This window comes from Erpetoichthys calabaricus, chromosome 8 (genome assembly GCF_900747795.2).
Source record: "Erpetoichthys calabaricus chromosome 8, fErpCal1.3, whole genome shotgun sequence".
Classification (NCBI taxonomy): Eukaryota; Metazoa; Chordata; class Cladistia; order Polypteriformes; family Polypteridae; genus Erpetoichthys; species Erpetoichthys calabaricus.
Genome location: NC_041401.2, coordinates 76,647,492 through 76,666,465, shown reverse-complemented (window position 1 = coordinate 76,666,465; position 18,974 = coordinate 76,647,492). Strand labels below are relative to the sequence as shown.

The following is an 18,974-nucleotide window of genomic DNA, read 5'->3' as shown; positions in this document are numbered from 1 at the left end:
CAAGGAGGCAGTGAAGGTGGAGAAGGATGGGTGTTATGTGCTCACTGCTGCGGGTCTGTGTAAGGACTCTTGCAGCAGTTTTAAAACATCTGTTATCTGTGATAACAGACTAGAAGAGGCAACTGCTAGTAGCTGATGCAGTATGCAATGAAAGCATGGACAAATTCCTCAGCAACAGAAAAGAAAAAAAATGTGCAAATACGGAATATGCTACAGAAGATGGAAGTTGAAAATTTCTTAATGTGATTTATGTGGGTAGAGTAACAAAGAACGGTATCAATAATAAGACAAGAATCCTGGCAAATGAAGAAGGTCTGATGATATCATCACCAACAGGAGCTCACTATCATAAGCTGAATTGTAGTGCCAGTTAGTATGGCTTTAGTGTTGCTGCAGTTTAATTTTAAAGAGTTATATGCCATCCAGGTTTTAATTTTGCAGAGGCAAGTTGTGAACACTGAGGAACTTAACACTGAAATAAATCCGAGTGGTTCGCTTCCTGGGTCCTCCCTGCGTGGAGTTTGCGTGTTCTCCCCATGTCTGAGTGGGTTTCCTCCCACAGTCCAAAGACATGCAGGTTAGGTGCATTGGTGATCCTAAATTGTTCCTAGTGGGTGCTTGGTGTGTGGGTGTGTGTGTGTGTGTGTGTGCCCTGCGGTGGGCTGGCACCCTGCCCGGGGTTTGTTCCTGCCTTGTGCCCTGTGTTGGCTGGGATTGGCTCCAGCAGACCCCCGTGGCCCTGTGTTAGGATATAGCGGGTTGGATACTGGAGGGACGGATGGATAGATAGATCTGAGTGTCATGTGCATAAAAATGATAACTCAGTGGAAAAAAAACTATGAATAATTATGTGTACATTTTTTAAGGGACTGTTTAACATCATACCCTTGGTTTATTGTATTAGGGCTTACTATGCTTATCCAGGGCTACTGTTCAACATCATTCCCTGGGTTTACTCTCTCAAGACTGTTTAAGATATTTCATGCTTATAGCATTTGGACTGTATTGTCAATAGATATCTCTATTTTAATCTTTATGTGCCGCTGCTGGGAGGCTTGTTTTGTTTTGGACGTATTGTGTCTCTAGGTATGTCAGAGGACTGGGACTTTGTGAAGTGTGGTCCACCCTCACATGGGGAAGCAAAATGGGGGGCGGGGAACTAGGGGGGGAGAGTAAGAGAGCAAGCTATTTCTTATCTATCCTTTTAATCCTTATAATTATAAGTGCCAACACAACAATACACTTCATGGCAATAACTCCTGGGAAAATTGGAAATTAAGGTCAAAGCTGTCTTATCTTAAATTAAGACTACAAAATGACAACAAAAGTTCAGAAGCAGTGTCTCCATGACCAAACAGTTAACTTTGTGAGCTCAAATGTTAAAGGTCTCAATCATGAATTAAAGAGAAAGAAAATATTCTCTCACCTAACAGGTCTAAATGCCAAGATAGTATTTTTACAGGAGACCCACTTACTAAGCAAGGGACAGTTTTGGCTGCACAGAGACTGGACTGGCCAAATATTCCATTCCAACTTTACAAAGAAAACTAGAGGTGTGGGAATTCTTATACATAGAACAGTCTCATTTGTAGTATCAGATGTAGTATCTGATCCTGAAGGGAGACATGTGATTGTCATGGGCAATTTATTTAATCGTTGATGAATATCTATGCACCCAATGTGGATGAGAGGGACTTCATTCGAAACGTATTTGCATATATTCCCAATGAACACTCATAAAATTATAATGGCTGGGGACTTTAATTGTGTTTTAAATCCAGACCTAGATAGGTCTCCTACCTCAGGGGCAACAAAATCTAACACTGCAAAAACAATTACACAGTTTGGGTGGGGGTTGCATGTAGATACAGAAGAGCAGAGGGCTGAGAACAAAGCCCTGAGGAGCCCCTTGTGCAACTGGCGCAGAGCTGGACCTGCTGTTACCAAGACTAACAAGGTCTTGCTCATCAGTCAGACAGGACTTAAACTACTGGATGGCACTGCCAGAGATACTCAGAATTCTCTCAATTCTGGACAGCAGAACGTCACTTTTGACAGTGTCAGACACAACACTGCAGTCTAATAGAATTCATATGCTGATCTGAACGGAGTCTGCCGCCATAAGCAAATAATTAGTTATTGAAGCAGAGCAGTTTCACAGCTGTGCTGTGCTTTTAAACCAGACTCATGGGGTTCTAAGGGGATACATTATACAAGTACAGTGGGATACATTATACAAGTACAGTACTTTAAAATAAATAGAAGTTCTCATAGTTTATGTAGCTTTATGGTCAGTAGAGGTCGCTATTAAACTAAAATGCAGCCTAATCCCTTAATCTTCTTATTTCAGCTGCTCCCGTTAGGGGTTAGCGGATCCCTTAATAAAAATTATGAAACTACTTTTTTCTGTTGATAAAATTACATCTATTAATATGATATGTAACAAATAATATTATATATAATGTATCAAATATAATTTGTGCTGGTTTTCACAAGCCAAGCAGAATATCTTCAGAGTTTATGTAAAATTCATTATACAACCTTAATAAAATTTCTTACGGAGTCAAACTGAATTGCTCAAAAAGAACATTCAGTTTCAATGTCATGCATACACATCAGAGGGTCACCCTCCGAGTTCCTCCCAGGTATGTAATTCCACCCCAGACGGAGAGAGGGTGCTGTTGCTACCTGTCTTGTTTTCCTTTTCCTTCACAGTACAGCGAACCCACCTAGTGTGGGCACCTGACTCCACCCCTTCTAACCTCTGGCCATAAAGGCACAACCGCCCAGAAGGATGAGTCGCTTCTCAACCAAGAAGCCCAGAAGGATGAGTCACTTCTCGACCAAGCAACTGGAGCGAAAGAGCTTCTCTGTTACATATTTTATCAAGCCTGCATTATTTGTTGTCACTTGGTTTGGTTTCCAGACCATTAAGTGGTCCGTTTTTGTTCTTTCCTCTGAGTAAAAGTGGAGGGCCAGGTGGCGCATCACAATTTATTTTCTGATGAGCCTGTCATTCCCTTGGACAACCTCACCTGCTAGAACTTCATCATCTCCTTTGTTGCCAAACATTTCTTGACTCACAGCTCCAGGTACACCATGCGGTCCTCAGGAACGTTTCCTGCATTGTCAGCTTTCTGAGCTCATTGGCCTGCATGGATTTGATTTGGACTGTAAACTCGTCAGTCTTGGCAGATAAATGGCAAGCTTACAATCGTATTAAAATGACCACCTGGTTCACTAAACTGAATCTATTTAAATTGCTCCCTCTCTAAGAAATGGATACTGTACTTAAATCCTTACTCAAAGGTTTTATTTAAGGCACACATTACTAACATTTTAGATGCAAATACCTTGGGACATCAGAGTGCAAGCAAATATTTTGTTTACACTTCATTTGGCACCTCCAAAGGGTATAATTATGTCTTTTTTCACTACAACCTTAGTATTCTGGGACCATCTCAGGTCTTTAGAAAACCCAAAATCCAAATCTGATCATTTCCACTGCTGCTCACTGTGGAAATAATGGCCAAGATGTAGTCTGTGTCTTCTCAGATCTGAAATACCGCAGTGCCAGAAGGGATTCTTTTGCTCTTTAAGGTGGCCGACTATCCACACTGTTGACACACTAGATGGGATTCTGTTTGCCATTTTTATACTTGCACCAGTCGCCGGATTTGGTGCTGCTCATTGGATGATGGAATGCCAGCTCATAACTAGAGGTGGCTCATCCCTGACACTTACATAGCCCTCCCACTGAAGTTTCTGTCTCCAGTGACCACTTCCTAGCCTTCAAAACAGAGGGGTGGTCTTTGTTTCTGCTGTGGACATGCAGCTGGTAATAAAAGCACATCAGCAGGGTGTCTTGAGCATTTTGCTGTTAGGTGGTGTAACATGGATATTGAGTGCTGCACTGTCACAGGGTGTTAAATGCTGCACTTCTGTGTGCTGATCTGATAACTAGAAGTGAGCGGGCAAACCTCATTGTCTGGTGATGCAGATGTCTCTCGGCTGCTTTAATTCACTGAACTGACACTGCAAATTCTGCTCCAGGTTTGGGTCTCAGCTTTGAGACTCTCCCTCCATTATTGCACTTCAAAACCTCTATGATCTTTGCCTGTAAAGTTTTACCACCAGCCCTGTTTCACACGGTTCACTTAGCTGACAGTGGCAACTTGAAGTGCCATGCTTTTCCCCAGCTCCATGAGTTGGAAGCTCCACTGGCATCTGCGTACCCAGGCCAATGGACCTTAGCAATTGTAGAAGTGTTAGTGGAGCTACAGAGGTAGCCATTTCTCAGTTGTTATCTCCACCTTGTACTGATGCTGCAAACAGTACTCCAGATCCCGGATCTCAGCCTGAAGAGTCTCCAGCAACTCCTCGGAAAAGCCAAGCAAGTCCATTGTAGGTCTCCACAGCACTTGGTGCTTTGTCAAATCTGTGGTAGGCCTTCATTTTGACCTGCCTCTAACACCAATGTGGCGCAGAGTGTCAGAATGCATCCATTTGCTCCTTATGTGGCATATTTAGGTGACTCTATATCCTTAAATGGACTTCTCGCTGTTGCTGCACTTCGCAGGTTTGCCTTATTTATAGGCACCAATGCGGCTGGCTGTGAAGCTGCTCATTTGCATGACGGAGTCACTCATTCTTGGCTAATCCCACTTGTCAGCGCTGTTACCATACATTTTGTAGTCATTGTGTTGTTGTTTCACTACCCTATTTATGCCAGATTTGTAAGGAGGCTTATTCCTACCATGCAAAATATTTCAACATTATTTTGCAAAAATGTTTTGAAGGAGGAGAGTTAGGGTGATTCTAAGGGTCTCTGACTGACAGGAAAAACACCGGAACACAATTTAATCCATTTTTATTGGCCAGGTTTTTAAATTGCATTTAAAAAAATAATTTGTATATGATTTTAAAACTAATGGTTCTAGTGTTTCTTGATTTTTGGCCAAAACTAGCCATCCAGGCAGTATCTAAATTGTACACCCCATGCAAAAATGGTTCAGCCCTGTTCTCACAAACCGTACAGAAGTGTTATCTCACACATGAAAATTATTACATTTGTACAATAATTTTGCTTATTGTACAATGTTTGATCATTATATACACAAATTATAATTTTTGTTTATAACATGTTTAGCCTTGTAATTTTTGTTCAGTTCTTGTCACTTTATTGCAAGCTACATGCCTATGTGACCTCTCTCTCTCGCTCAATAGCTGTCACTAAATGACCAAAGCATGCACATTCCACAAGGTTACCAGCAGTGGCAGCCAACATCTTTACAAAATTACACTTTTGCAAAACAGCAAAATAATTATTGTAAAACCAGTAACGGCACACTGCACGATAGTGAATACACTTGACTCTTTCTCTATACATTTAGAATTCATTTGCACAGAGGTTGATGTGCTTCCTGAGCAGCTCTTCTTTTCCCCAACCTAGCGGCCCGCTTCTCTTCTTTCGTTGCCACCTTTTCACATTAAACCTGATTAAGTCAGTGTTTGTGTTGTAATTACTTAGAACGTTTTCCTTAATTTTTCACTTAGGCTGGCACTTAAATCATTCTTGAGGCAAACTGAAGACTTAAGATATGAAGAGTTAGGAGAAGTGATGACAAAGGTGGTAGGGATGAGAACGGCGCCCATACGCATGCGCCACACTGCCATCTGCCGCAGAGAGTTGATTCTACAATAAAATAAAAAAAAATAACCTTGGAGGTCAATCATCACCCCGAAAGCGGATAGTAGACGTCAAGTAGTTTGTGTGTACCAAATTTCAGGTCAATAGGTTTGCAAGCTACAGGTGACAATTATTCTACAAGCTTGGTGTTCAAGTATGTTGTCCTATTCATTTTAAAACAAGTGTGATTAATTACCTTGGATCAAGTCTTACCGCACTGAATCCCAAGTCAGATAAAAGCTTTGAAAAATTATAGCTGGATTATTATAAAAATCTTAACTTGTTACTATGTTTTGTTCAAAGTGAAGGTAAATTTCTTATATCAAAACAGGCTAAGCCCACCTCAAACTGCTTGTTGCTAGATAAACTGCACAAATGCAACAGACATCTAATTGTTTATAAATAATAATAAAAAAAAATGCTTGTAATGACAGGACTTCATTACCCATCATAATCAACATGCACTGCATGGCAAAAGTTTATAAGCAGCTGACCATCACATTCTACAAGAGCTTGTTGGACATCCCATTCCACATACAAAGACATAATACAGGAACATATGCAAATAAACTAAAGAATATTGGGAGATGGACATTCATTTTGATAGTAAGTTTAAGCTCAGGTAAACTAACCAGTGTGTGCATACTTGCTAGAAGATAAGGTGCTTAGAACCTTATTGTCAACGTTATCGTATTTAGCTAAAAGCAGCTTCACCAATAAACAACAAGACCATTGTAATTTATCAGTTTTCACTATTTCAGCTAAGAGCGAGACACATCAAAAAATAACAGGAAGTAAACACTTCCATGTCTCTGGCAGGCTAGCCACTTACGGCATCCCAATTTTCACAGCATTACTTGTGTTACTGGCTTAAAAGGAAAAACACCCTGCATTTTAAAAAGAACTGTTCAGCTGGATCAAGAACATGTAGACTGCAACAAGAAAAGAAGCCAAATGAACCATCTGATGTGAAGCTCACTATATGGACTTTGAATTGTTCTGGTTGCACATTTTCTAGTTTTAATTTTGTGTTTGATATGCCTGGTTTATATATATTAAAATAATAATACAACTTTAAGTCTGTTGATATCTCACCAAAACTGCCTTATTACTTACTGACACTAGTAATCACCGGAGGGTTGGAAGTTCTATAGGATGAGGGACGGAGAGAGCTGGGTTTGTTCAGATTACATCCTTTCAGAGATTGTGCTCTGGGAGAAGACCGAGGTCAGAGTTCATGATAGGAGCAGGCTCCTGGCCTTTAATAGGGTATTTAGTGGAGTCCATTCAGGGTAGCCAGTCCTGGTAGGAACGGTTCAGCCTTCGTAGTGGAGGAAAACCAGAAAGCAAATTGAAAGGCAGAGTGGTGGCTCTGAGGCTAAGGATCTGGCGCTGGTATCCTGAAGATTGCCGGTTCGAATCCACGTCACTGCCAAAAAGAGATGCTACTCTGCTGGGCCCTTGAACAAGGCCCTTAACCTTCAATTGCTCCAGGGGCACTGTACAATGGCTGACCCTGCACTCTAACCCCAAGGGGTATACGAAAACCAAGTAATTTCCTTCAGGATTAATAAAGTATAATAAAAAAAATGGTTTCAGCCATTGTTAAGATATTCAGATTCAGTCCTTGCAGGAGTGATTGATCTCAGCAGCATGAAGCCCGTCTTTAAGGATTCCAGAGATTTGTATTGCGAGATGTAGATCTGAAACAAGTTAGGCAAGCTCAAGAACTTTAGATGTTTCCAGGATTAACCTTTCAACCAATAAAAAAAACTTCAGTAGACTAAAGTGCCTTTCAGGGACACCTTCTGTAAAACAGATATCACACTAGTTCATAAAAAATTTAAGAATGGCAATGTAGGATTTATTAATAATTGCAAATACTCTGGAATAAACACTCAACTTCCAGGTGAAATTAGCGGTGCACTATACCCGCTTAGAACGGCACTGGCCAGTTTGTCGGTAGTATGTTCCCTTTTCTTAGAAAAATCACCTTAAATAGTGACACATAGTACACCTTTTAACGTTCTAAAAGCTTGTCCTCACCTCTTAGCAGATCAATTAAAAAAAACCACGTACTGTATACTCTGCTGATACTGGGTTGTGGAGTGATTCTTACTATGTTACTCAATTTTCACTTTTTCCTGCAGTAAATATCAGACAAGACTTACAAGAAGATGTACAAAAACAACAAATTGATTCTTGACACTAAATGTTTTAAACTGTAATGTCAGCATGTAGAGGTCACAATGCATAATACAATATATTCCAACACTAATGTGTTTTCAGAACCAAACTAAAATTTTATTGGGTATAAACAAAGGGCACTTTTTTTTTTATTTATTTTTTTCACATTATAATTCATGGAGAACATCATTCAAATAAATTACCGATATCAAAACTGTGGGCTCAACCATTTTTCATATGGGATAAATGAGATGTTACTCATACTACACTCCTCCATAGGCAAGCACTGCTTGACAAATCCCCCATTGTGATTCAGCTTAATGTCACAAAGTGCTTAAAATGCCATTTCCAACTACAAACAGTCATTTTTCTGTACTTGCAGAGTTTAGCCTTTAAGTGAAGACATTCCAGCTCTCATAATTTCATCAACAAGGAGAATGTTGCTTGCAATAACCGTGCTATGGAAAAAGAAAAAGGCAAAAATCAAAAGATGTTGGCTTTGCCTAATATTTACATCAATTAGAACATTTAAATACAGTAAAAGGTTACAGAACCATTCCACTTTCACAAACAAAATTAACTATTGCAATACGATGTTCAATTACAACAATTAATTTCACATCATAAAATGTATGCTGTGCAAATTGATAGGGGAGGAAAAGAAAAAAAAAAAAAATACAGACCATGAGTGAAGTAACTGCTTTTTGACACTGTAGTTGTCCCAAATTCCGGCTTCTGCAGCATTCATTGGTTCGCCTATTAAAAATAAGATTTTTCTTAAAACAAAATGAAAACATTTAAAAAAAAATAATAAAAAAAAAACCTTAGCAGATTTATGTACTACAATGCTGTTTATAATCTGTTTTTAATTTTTTTTCTATTATTTCTATAAGAACACACATGAAGAAAATGTTATCCTTGGTGCCAGAATATAGTGCTGTGTTATAACAGATTTAAAGAAATAAAAATACATCTAAAAAAGTCTAGTTGAGCAAGCTGAAGGGCAATGCATTCATTGTCTTTAGTCACATTTCATAGACATTCTCATATTGATCCATTACCTCACCAAAAAAAAGCAGAGAAGAGAGGGTCAAGTGTTCTTACAAACTCTGGGAAGATTACAACTTACATATGCACTTAACACAAATGCATAACACAAAGTAAAACATTTGTACTGATATATATCCATATTACTAACCGAGAATGCTAAACCGGATGGACGCAGGGACATCCGGCCATGGGCCGTAGCCGCAAAAAGACGTACTGCGCAGGCGCCCCAAGAAATGAGGGGCCGCGAGAAGCGGATGAGGGGCCGCGAGAGGCGGACAAGACCACAGAAAAAAGGAGTCAAAGAAATGATGCGGCGCGAGCACAGAAAAAAGAAGTCAAAAGCAGGCGCCGCATGAAACCGATTGCAAACGAAACTAGCACACACAAAAAAAAAAAAGACGCTCGCGAACAACAGCAAGGCACCCCCCCCCCACAAGCACCAGACGGGACACACACCAAGAGGGGGATTTAAAAAGGCAATGGAACACAAAAAAAAAAAAAAGAACACAAAACCACCACACACACCCTACAAGCAACGGACGGGACACACACAAAGAGGGGGATTCAACAAGCCCCTGGAGCACAAAAAGAAAGAAGACGCTCGCGCAACAACAATCCTCAACCACCCCCCCCCCCCCACAAAAAATCAATAAGAACTAACACCCAAAGCCACATATCTAAAGGAAACGTCCATATTAAACATACGTCATCTCAACACCTTCACATTAGGGAGGATAGGTGGATTTCCTTACAATAAAGCACTATTAACCGTTCAACTGCAGAAAAGGCTCCATATTAACAGTGAGTGCGATCCTCCTTATTACTTATCCATATTTCGCACGCTGAGGAACAAACAAGTCATGAATACACGCTCACGGGTACAAAAAGATTCGGATCGGATAACGGGACCAAACACACGAACACGAATGAAACAACAAAATAAACAGGGGGGGGGGGGGGAAACAAGGCACTAAGGAAACTCCGGGAGAAAAAATGTCTCGGATCAAAAAACGCAAAGCTCAAGTAACCCCGTTACAGAGACGTGCCCAAATGGACAGACACAATGAACGAAGACGCATACAGCGCGCGTCTCAAAGTACTGCATCGAAACAAGCACGATTTCAAAAGAAAGCTCGCGTCTCAGACATACAAAAAAGGGAGCGAAGAGACAGAATAAATGAACGCAGACGTGTAAAACGCGCATATGACCTGCCAGAAAACAAGCAAGCAAGACTCCAAAAGCAGAAAGCTCAACTGACCGACATACAAAAACGGACAAGGCTCGATACAAACAATGCACGACGTAGACTGAAACGGACTTTTGGCAAATCGGAGGCGAATCAATTAAAAATCAAAAATAGCGCGTCACAAATAATGGACATGCAACAACAACGCCTTCAATAATGAGTCCACTATTGAGGAAAGTTCATTGGGATTAATGAATGTCATTTGCAATCATTGTCAATCACTTAACTTCCCAGAAGAAACAACTGGAAATACAAATAATGAATTTACACGTTGTTGTCAAAAGGGGCAGATTAGACTGCCTCCTTTACATTCATATCCTGAATATCTACAGAAGCTTCTAACTAACGATGTGCCTGAAAGTAAAAACTTTATGAACTGCATTAGATCCTACAATAGTTCATTTGCTTTTGCATCTACCGGAGTACATATCAGGCCACCAAAAGGCAATGGCCCATACTGCTTTCGCATATGTGGTTAACAAAACACACTATATTATGTCCAAAAAATATTAATGTTAATCACATTAATAACCAGGTCATTTCATTACTTCCTGGAGAGACACGGCTCTTTCTAAGCTCTGAAAGTTGACTCTGATGACGACAATGAACATCTGAATTTCCCCTTAGAATATTTGAACACTATTAACCCAGACGGATGACCAAAACACAACCTTACCCTTAAAAACGGTGTTATTCAAGCAACAGTTCTTACAGAATCACATGCTAACAATACTGTTCTCATTCCTAGAATTGACCTTAAGAGTTCTGACCTGGATTTACCTTTTACATTGAAATGCCGACAGTTCCCCATTAAACCTGCATCTGCCATGACCATCAACAAATCAAAAGGACAAACCATGGACAAGGTTGGCATCTACCTCTCTGAACCCGTTTTTGGACATGGACAACTTTATGTTGCCTTCTCACGTGTTCGACGTTCATCTGACGTTAAAGTTAAAGTTATAAATGATCCATGCCAGGGAACTCAAAGACAAGACATCATCTTTACTACTAATGTTGTATACAAAGAAATATTCCAATAAAACATTACTCTATGCCAAACACTCTATTTTTTATTTAGATAGGCATCATCCAAACCTGCACATTCTATATCTAATTCATACATCTCACTCTTTGTCATGCCCCAACGCCAGGGGTTGGCGAGCGAAGCGAGCAGGGGGCGGAGCCCCCTAGTCAGATATATAAGTATCTCAAATACTTATTTTCCACCATAATTTGCAAATAAATTCTTTACAAATCAGACAATGTGATTTTCTGGATTTTTTTTCTCATAGTTGAGGTATACCTATGATGAAGATTACAGGCCTCTCTCATCTTTTTAAGTGGGAGAACTTGCACAATTGGTGGCTGACTAAATACTTTTTTGCCCCACTGTAAACATATACACAAACTTATCTGAAGGAGAATGTTTAAAAATTAATTTGAGAAACTCAAAACAAAAAAAAAAAGTTATTTCTAAAGGATGAACTAATATAGCTCCCAACAAATGTAAAGTTTTAAGATTGATTATAGTATGCTTTGCACATACTTAAGTGTATATTTTCTGAAGCGCCAATTTACATTAATTCTGTAAAATTCCAACAAAAAAAAAATACTGTTTCCCTTTATTCCTTTGACATTTTCTACAGGAGAATTCCTTAAAATATGTAAATAAAACCTATTGACATTACCCAGTATTGCTTCAGGTATAGAGACTGGTGGAAGGTGAAGAACAGTAGACATACCATTTTTCAGAAAACATGCAACAAATACAGAAAAATTTTTCTGTAGATTTACAAGACAGCAGTTCAAAACAAGCAAAAAATTCTCGATATAAAGAAAGATCGATAATGTAATTAATATCCAGTGATTTCCATATGACAAACTTAAATTAAGGTTGGAATTTGTGGTTATTATAAATACAGGTGTAGTTGGTAAAACCATCTCTGCCTTAGAATATATTTTACATCGATATCAGCATCTACAGAATTAAGTGTAGTCCCATAAAACTGCCTGCAGGCATTAAACAATCATCATAGTGGCAAAGTAGTTATCGTGCTAGCCCCACTTCTCGATGATTGGGTCTAATGAAATTTTGCACAATCGAAATATTTTACATATGCTGTACAAAGTTGCCCAGTGTGCCCATACTTTGGTGCCCCTTCTAGACCCATTACTTCTTTACTAACCAAAGCTACAGGACAGGTTCTGGTAGCCATGATCCTATAGTTTCATAAAGTGGGTGGGCAATAGATGGTAAAAGTAATTAACTGCTGTCAAGAAAGCACAACCTGGCAGCAAGTAACACACAGTGTTAAAAATGAAACACATACCAGTACTTAGATCCACACCAATGAGTTGACCAGACTCTTTGGCTTCTGTTTGAAGTTTCACTAAAGTTTCTTGTGGATCATACCCAGAGTTTTGTGCAAGAACCTGAATCAGAAAGATAAGTTAGTTCAAATCAGCAAAATATGCAAAAAGTCATGATATTAAAAAAAAAAAAAAAATTTACACACCCACCTTTGGAATAACAAGCAAAGCATCTGCAAATGCTTGAACTCCAAACTGGGCTCTTCCTTTGACCAAAGGTTTGTGCTTTACAAGAGCATCTGCCACAGCAACTTCAAAAGCTCCTGCTCCAGGAATTACACTGCCTTTTGGAAGAGAATGAAAGTGAAGGTGCCATATTTAATGTACAGAACAGCATGAAGAAGCAGTACTATGCATCAATTTATCACAGACAAGCCTAGACAATTGGCTAAAACTGTTATACAAGACAGACTGAGCAAGGCACTATAGACTTAAATTACACACCATCCTCAATGGCATTTTTTACAGCACGAAGGCCATCTCGTATTGCATCTTTTATTTGTGTTAATGTGTGCTTGTTTGGACCTTTGACCAACAGAGTTACAGAGAGTGGGTTGCTGCACTTTTCAATGAATGTAAACTTTTCTTCACCCTATAAGAAACAAAATACACATTACAAAAAGGCTTAGCAAATGTTATCATTAAAGCTAGTCAAAGCTGCTATTTTATTCAAGCATATGGGATAAACAAATATTAAGAACTGCATCAGCTACAACATACAGGGTAGCCACAAAATCCCTCTGCGTGCTAATTCATTTTTTATTAGAAGACGTCCATCTGTGCTCGTCCACTGTCCACAAAAAATTCATGTCTATGGTAGGATGTCTGAAAGGAAACATTTATCAACTGCAGCCAACAATAGTGCATCTGTTAACTTGGAAGAAATCCAGAAGAAAGGGTGAGGAAAAACACTTCTAAAAATGTAATCAGCATTTATAGTCTTGTGGCCAGCCTTTACAGATTTAACTCAGCTAGAGGTTCAGTGTTCATTATGAAATGTTTACTAAACTAAATGACAAGGAACATTATAAATTAGGCATATGCTGAAAATGTGGCATCATCTGCTTGAAATTTATTCAATCAGTAAGCTTAGACAGACTATACCACTATAAAAATAAAATATTTTGCAAATTTACTTACAAGAGTATACTCATACACAAGCCCAGCATGTCCCAAGCATTCTGGTGTTAGGTCATCGACCGAGTTCATAGCAATGCCACCACAAGCCAAGGTAAGTCTGAAATACATTACATTAAGAGGTGTTGGCATCTAGAACAAAGATTATTGGAAGTTCAAACATTTTAATGCAGATTGTTTAAGAGAAACAGCCACATCAGCCATTTTAAAATGTCCATTTACCAGTTACAAATGTGGGAGAGAAAAAAAAAGCCTTGGCCTCTAAATCCAATGTATCTTGAGAAAGTACAAATCCAGTATTTTAGTCAATTTTTGAAAGTGTATTACTAGTAGTGTTGGGCGGTATGACCAAAATTCTATATCACGGCATTTTTCAAAATTATACCGGTTTCACAGTATTTAACGGTACTTTTCCCCCCATGCACGAGTGGATATTAACCACATTTTGTACTGCAATTACTGCAGTGGACTGGCTAACAATCTTTTCCACTGTCATAAGAATTGTACACTGTACAAAAAAACATTTTAATGTGCACACAAGTATTAATACAGGTTTGCATGGCCCCATAAAGTGATCGTTTTCAAGGGGGTGGCACTAATGAAGAGAAGGAATCATATTGCATGAAAGTTGCAGTCAAAATATAGAACCCGTTTATTGAACAAATTTTGCAAACAACTTAAACTATAATTTTGACAACATATTTTCAACCATCCAAAGTGGCATTTAGACTTCGTAAAATATCCAGTGGTGCTTGTCAAAAGTTGTATTGCACTGAACATGTCTTAGAAAAGGAATAAAGATTTTTTGTAAACCAAGTACACTTTGTTAATTTTAACAATCTGTGCACTGACACACTAGCTATATGGATTGTAATGGCGTTGGTTCTCTCAACCCACCGCTTGCTTTTTTTTGTCATAGGCAGTACATCCAGCAAACGCATTTACAAGTGACATCTGACTTGAGTGTCCTCTAGCTGTTTCAGTTTTACTGGAGAACGTGGAGGGTGCCAAACTTAGTTCCATACACTCATGATACTCCAAAGCATGTTTGCGGCTAAGGTGGTGCAGCAAATTGCTCGTGTTGACAACTTTAGCTCGACAGCATTTGCAGTAAATAGTTGTTTGGTCCACATCCGACCTTTTAAAACCAAAGAATCTCCAGACAACAGATACGGCTCCTTTTTTCAGCAAAAGTTCTTCTGTGTCATCATGTTTAACTTTATCATCTGCTACAGCTTCAGTTTCGAAACGTCCGCTGTCCATTTTCACCGCTCAATACCTCCACCACTAACGCATTTAGCGGTGTAGCAGTGAAAAAGGTCCCCCTTAAACAGTTTCCCACTGTACCACGTTCCGAACGTTGTTTAGGCTATTTATACCGGTGTTGCGGTATAAGAAAATTCCATATCATAAAAATAACAGTTTTCGGTATGAACTGGTATACCTCCCAGCACTAATTATCAGCAAAAAGAGCAGTGAATATTTTGTGGTTTTCAGTTCAGTAAACATAATATGAAGGGTATGCGAGCATGTTATTCACCTATTTAGTGCCTGTTCCATATCTAGGCTGCAGACAATGCTTTAGACTTGTAGAAAGTGGAGACTGCTAAAAAGTATTATTTCACCAGAAACTAACACATACAGTCATGAAAAAGTCTTAATTCTTTGGATTTTTGTTTATAATTGGCTGAGCTGTCAAAGAAGCAACTTCCTTTTAATAGATGACATGTCTTATGGAAACAGTATTTCAGCAATGACATTAAGTTTATCAGATTAACAGAAAATATGCAATATGCATCATAACAAAATTAGACAGGTGCATAAATTTGGGCACCACAAGAGAGATTACATCGATACTTAGTTGAGCGTCCTTTTGCAAATATAACAGCCTCTGGATGCCTCCTATAGCCTTTGATGAGTGTCTGGATGGAGGTATTTTTGACCATTCTTCCATACAAAATCTCTCCAGTTCAGTTAAATTTGATGGCTGCCGAGCATGGACAGCCTGCTTCAAATCATCCCATAGATTTTCAATGATATTCAAGTCAGGGGACTGTGACGGCCATTCCAGAACATTGTACTTCTTCTGCATGAATGCCTTAGTAGATTTCGAACTGTGTTTTGGGTCATTGTCTTGTGTGGAATTCAACTTTGTGAATGATGCTTGAACATTATCCTGAAGAATTTGTTCATATTGGGTTGAATTCATCCGACCTTCGACTTTAATAAGGGCCCCAGTCCCTGAACTAGCCACACAGCACAATGGAACCTCCACCAAATTTGCAAGTAGGTAGCATGGTGTTTTTCTTGGAATGTGGTGTTCTTCCTCCGTTATGCAAAGCACTTTTCGTTATGACCAAATAACTCAATTTTTGTCTCATCTGTCCAAAGCAAATTGTTCCAAAATGAATCTGGCTTTTCTAAAGGAGTATTTACATACAACAAGCGACTCTGTTTGTGGCGCGAGTGCAGAAAGAAGCAGCTTCTTTCTCATCATCCTGCCATATAGATGTTCTTTGTGCAAATTGTGCTGAACTGTAGAATGATGTACAGATACACCTTCTGCAGCAAGATGTTCTTGCAGGTCTTTGGAGGTGATCTGTGGGTTGTCTGTAACCATTCTCACAATCCTCTGCATGTGCCACTCTTGTATTTTTCTTGGCCTGCCAGACCTGGGTTTAACAGCAACTGTGCCTGTGTCCTTCCATTTCCTTTTCCTAATTAAATTCCTTACAGTTGAAACGGACAGTTTAAACCTCTGAGACCGCTCTTTGTAGCTTTCCCCTAAACCAGTGGTCCCCAACCTTTATGACAGCAAGGACCAGTTTATTAGATGCAAATTTTTCCACGGACCGGTCGGGGGGGGGCAGTTTTATACACAATTTACACAACATTTCTATTATTAAGTTATTAAGCAGTTCGCATACGTTTGCAACCCGAGATTTTTCTTCTTTTTTTGCATATGCTTTGCATTTGCCATTCCAACAGATTGCACATCACAAACATTAACACTGCTATCTTTTTTCGTGTCTGCCGTTTCTATAGGAGGGTGACAATGAGTTAAATTCCAATGGATGTTTTTCAAATGTTGACAAGCATTAAGCAAAAGGTATCACTGAAAACCACAGAACACAAAATGTTTCTGTTTGGGGATTGTTGTGCAAACGTGCACAACTGAGCTGTGACCACAGATCTAACTGCTCTGTGGATGATTCGCTCAAGCATTTCAAGGTCACTTCGTTGTAGTGAAAGCATCTGCTGAATGTACTTCATAGTAACGCGATTTCTATAGACTCGTGTCATATGGGGAAACTGTCGGGACCATAAAAATAACTTTGTTGTAATACTCTCTCACCTCTCTCTGCGCCGCTGCAAAGCCCCGCCCGCCAAGCATTCTGAGAAGTCTGAGTGAGTCTCCATTGCCGGCAGTTCTCTCACGGCCCAGCTGTCAGATGGCTGCGGCCCGGTAGTGGGCCACAAACCGGGGGTTGGGGACCCCTGCCCTAAACCATGATACTGAACAATCTTTGGTTTTCAGATCTTTTGAGAGTTGCTTTGAGGACCCCAGGGTGTCACTCTTCAGAGGAGAGTCAAAGGGAAGCACAACTTGCAATTGGCCACCTTAAATACCTTTTCTCATGACTGGACACACCTGTCTATGAAGTTCAAGGCTTAACGAGCTAATCCTACCAATTTGGTGTTGCAAGTAAATCAGTATTGAGCAGTTACATCCATTCAAATCAGCAAAATTACAAGGGTACCGAAACTTTTACACAGCCAGTTTTTCACATTTGATTTAATTTCATACAAGTAAATACTGCTTCACTTAAAATCTTTGTTCAGAAAACACCCCGGTACTCAGATGTTCCTAGGAAACGAAAGACATGCCACCGTTATCTTTTTTGTTGAAAGCAGATTATGGAGGCTGAGAACTTTTTCATATGACTATCTCCAACACTAAAATCTTTGATACAGATCTATATTTTTCACTAAAACTGCTTCAATGTAATTAGGTTTCTCCTGCTATCACTGCTTACCTTTGAGGTCATCATATGCACAATTAAGACAAATATCTACACTGAGTGCAAAAAAGATCCTACTTGAATATGCTTGAAGCCCTGCTTGCAGTGGTCATAGTTCCACAAATGTTTAACCTATTAGACTTGTGTATGTTGTACACTAGGGCTATCAGAACAAATTTCGCACTTTGAACATGAATATACTGGGGGGAAAAAAAATTTCTAATGCAAAAAGGCACAATCAAAAGAATAACTTCAACTTGTTTTGAAGTGTGCCAACATTTGAACATTTTCAAAACGCCTTTTTGACCTGTTTTACATGATGTAGGCTTTTTGCATGTTGCAGCAAATAGCTCATTTTTTTGTACAGTTTGTGTTCACATAACTGCAAAAATGATAAAATGCATGATGGAAGGAAGAACAGAGGTAGCAGAATAACCACAACAAGACATGTCAACAGTAATGTTTAGCAGCTGTTCTATTAATGGAACAATGTCACACACTGTTGAATTCACAAAACTGGATTAAAATAATTCAAAGACCAGTAATTTAAGGGTGCTCTTACTAAGTTTGCACCTTGCACAGTTAAGGGCATTAAGAGTCTGAAGAACCGCAATCAAATAATTGTGGAACAATAGAACTATAAAACATTATCAAAATGCTCTCGGGTAAGGAAGTTGCATTTATAATACACCAGTGGACACCTCCCAAGACAAAAGCTTGTACAACCTCAAGTGCACATTTCATTGATAGCATGACATCCTGTAAATTTCAGTTAAGAATGGAAGAGCTAAAGAAAAACCATAGTGCGAAAAATGTTCCTTCTTGCATTAAAGGCGTTCTTCGTTAATTTAATATTAACCAAGAATATGTCCTTACTATTAAAATTGAATGCACGCAATTACATAAACGGTATAGAGCGACATTTAAAAGCAGTAAATGTTTTATTTGAGGCACACACAATGAACCCAGCTATTTTCAAAGTTTTGGCTATGACAGCTATTGAAAGGCCGGTCAGAAGATTAAAAGGCCGCAGTACTCTATTTCAATAAATCAACCTCAAACAGCTACCATTTTAAATGTAAATAAAGCTACTAGAAGTGAAACCTGTTAAATTAATCAATGACTGTGCTACACATTGGAACAGCACATATATATGACAAATAGGGTTAAAAAAAACATAGGCACCTGTGGCAACAGTCATTGCTTGGGGAATCCAATCATCTTGAATTGAGCACTAGTAAATGGATCCTCATGGAAAAGGTAACTAAA

General features: G+C 39.1%; 1 protein-coding gene across 2 annotated transcripts in view; it reads right to left on the bottom strand.

Moving 5' to 3' along the window:
* The window catches only part of cct6a (chaperonin containing TCP1, subunit 6A (zeta 1)), a 679,017-nt gene that overhangs the window by 644,808 nt on the left and 15,235 nt on the right, over positions 1–18,974 (bottom strand). The window contains exons 9-14 of one of the 2 annotated variants that reach the window (XR_007935564.1): positions 13,687–13,783; positions 12,991–13,138; positions 12,697–12,830; positions 12,507–12,609; positions 8,560–8,632; positions 8,043–8,334 (exon numbers count right to left, since the gene is read on the bottom strand). Coding sequence is in view for 1 of the 2 variants with exons in the window: in XM_028806836.2 (XP_028662669.1) it covers positions 8,262–8,334; positions 8,560–8,632; positions 12,507–12,609; positions 12,697–12,830; positions 12,991–13,138; positions 13,687–13,783 (628 nt within the window). In the remaining variant the exon portion in view is untranslated. Of the gene's footprint in view, positions 1–7,971; positions 8,335–8,559; positions 8,633–12,506; positions 12,610–12,696; positions 12,831–12,990; positions 13,139–13,686; positions 13,784–18,974 lie in introns of those variants that run through there. The other variant, XM_028806836.2, reaches the window with a different exon arrangement.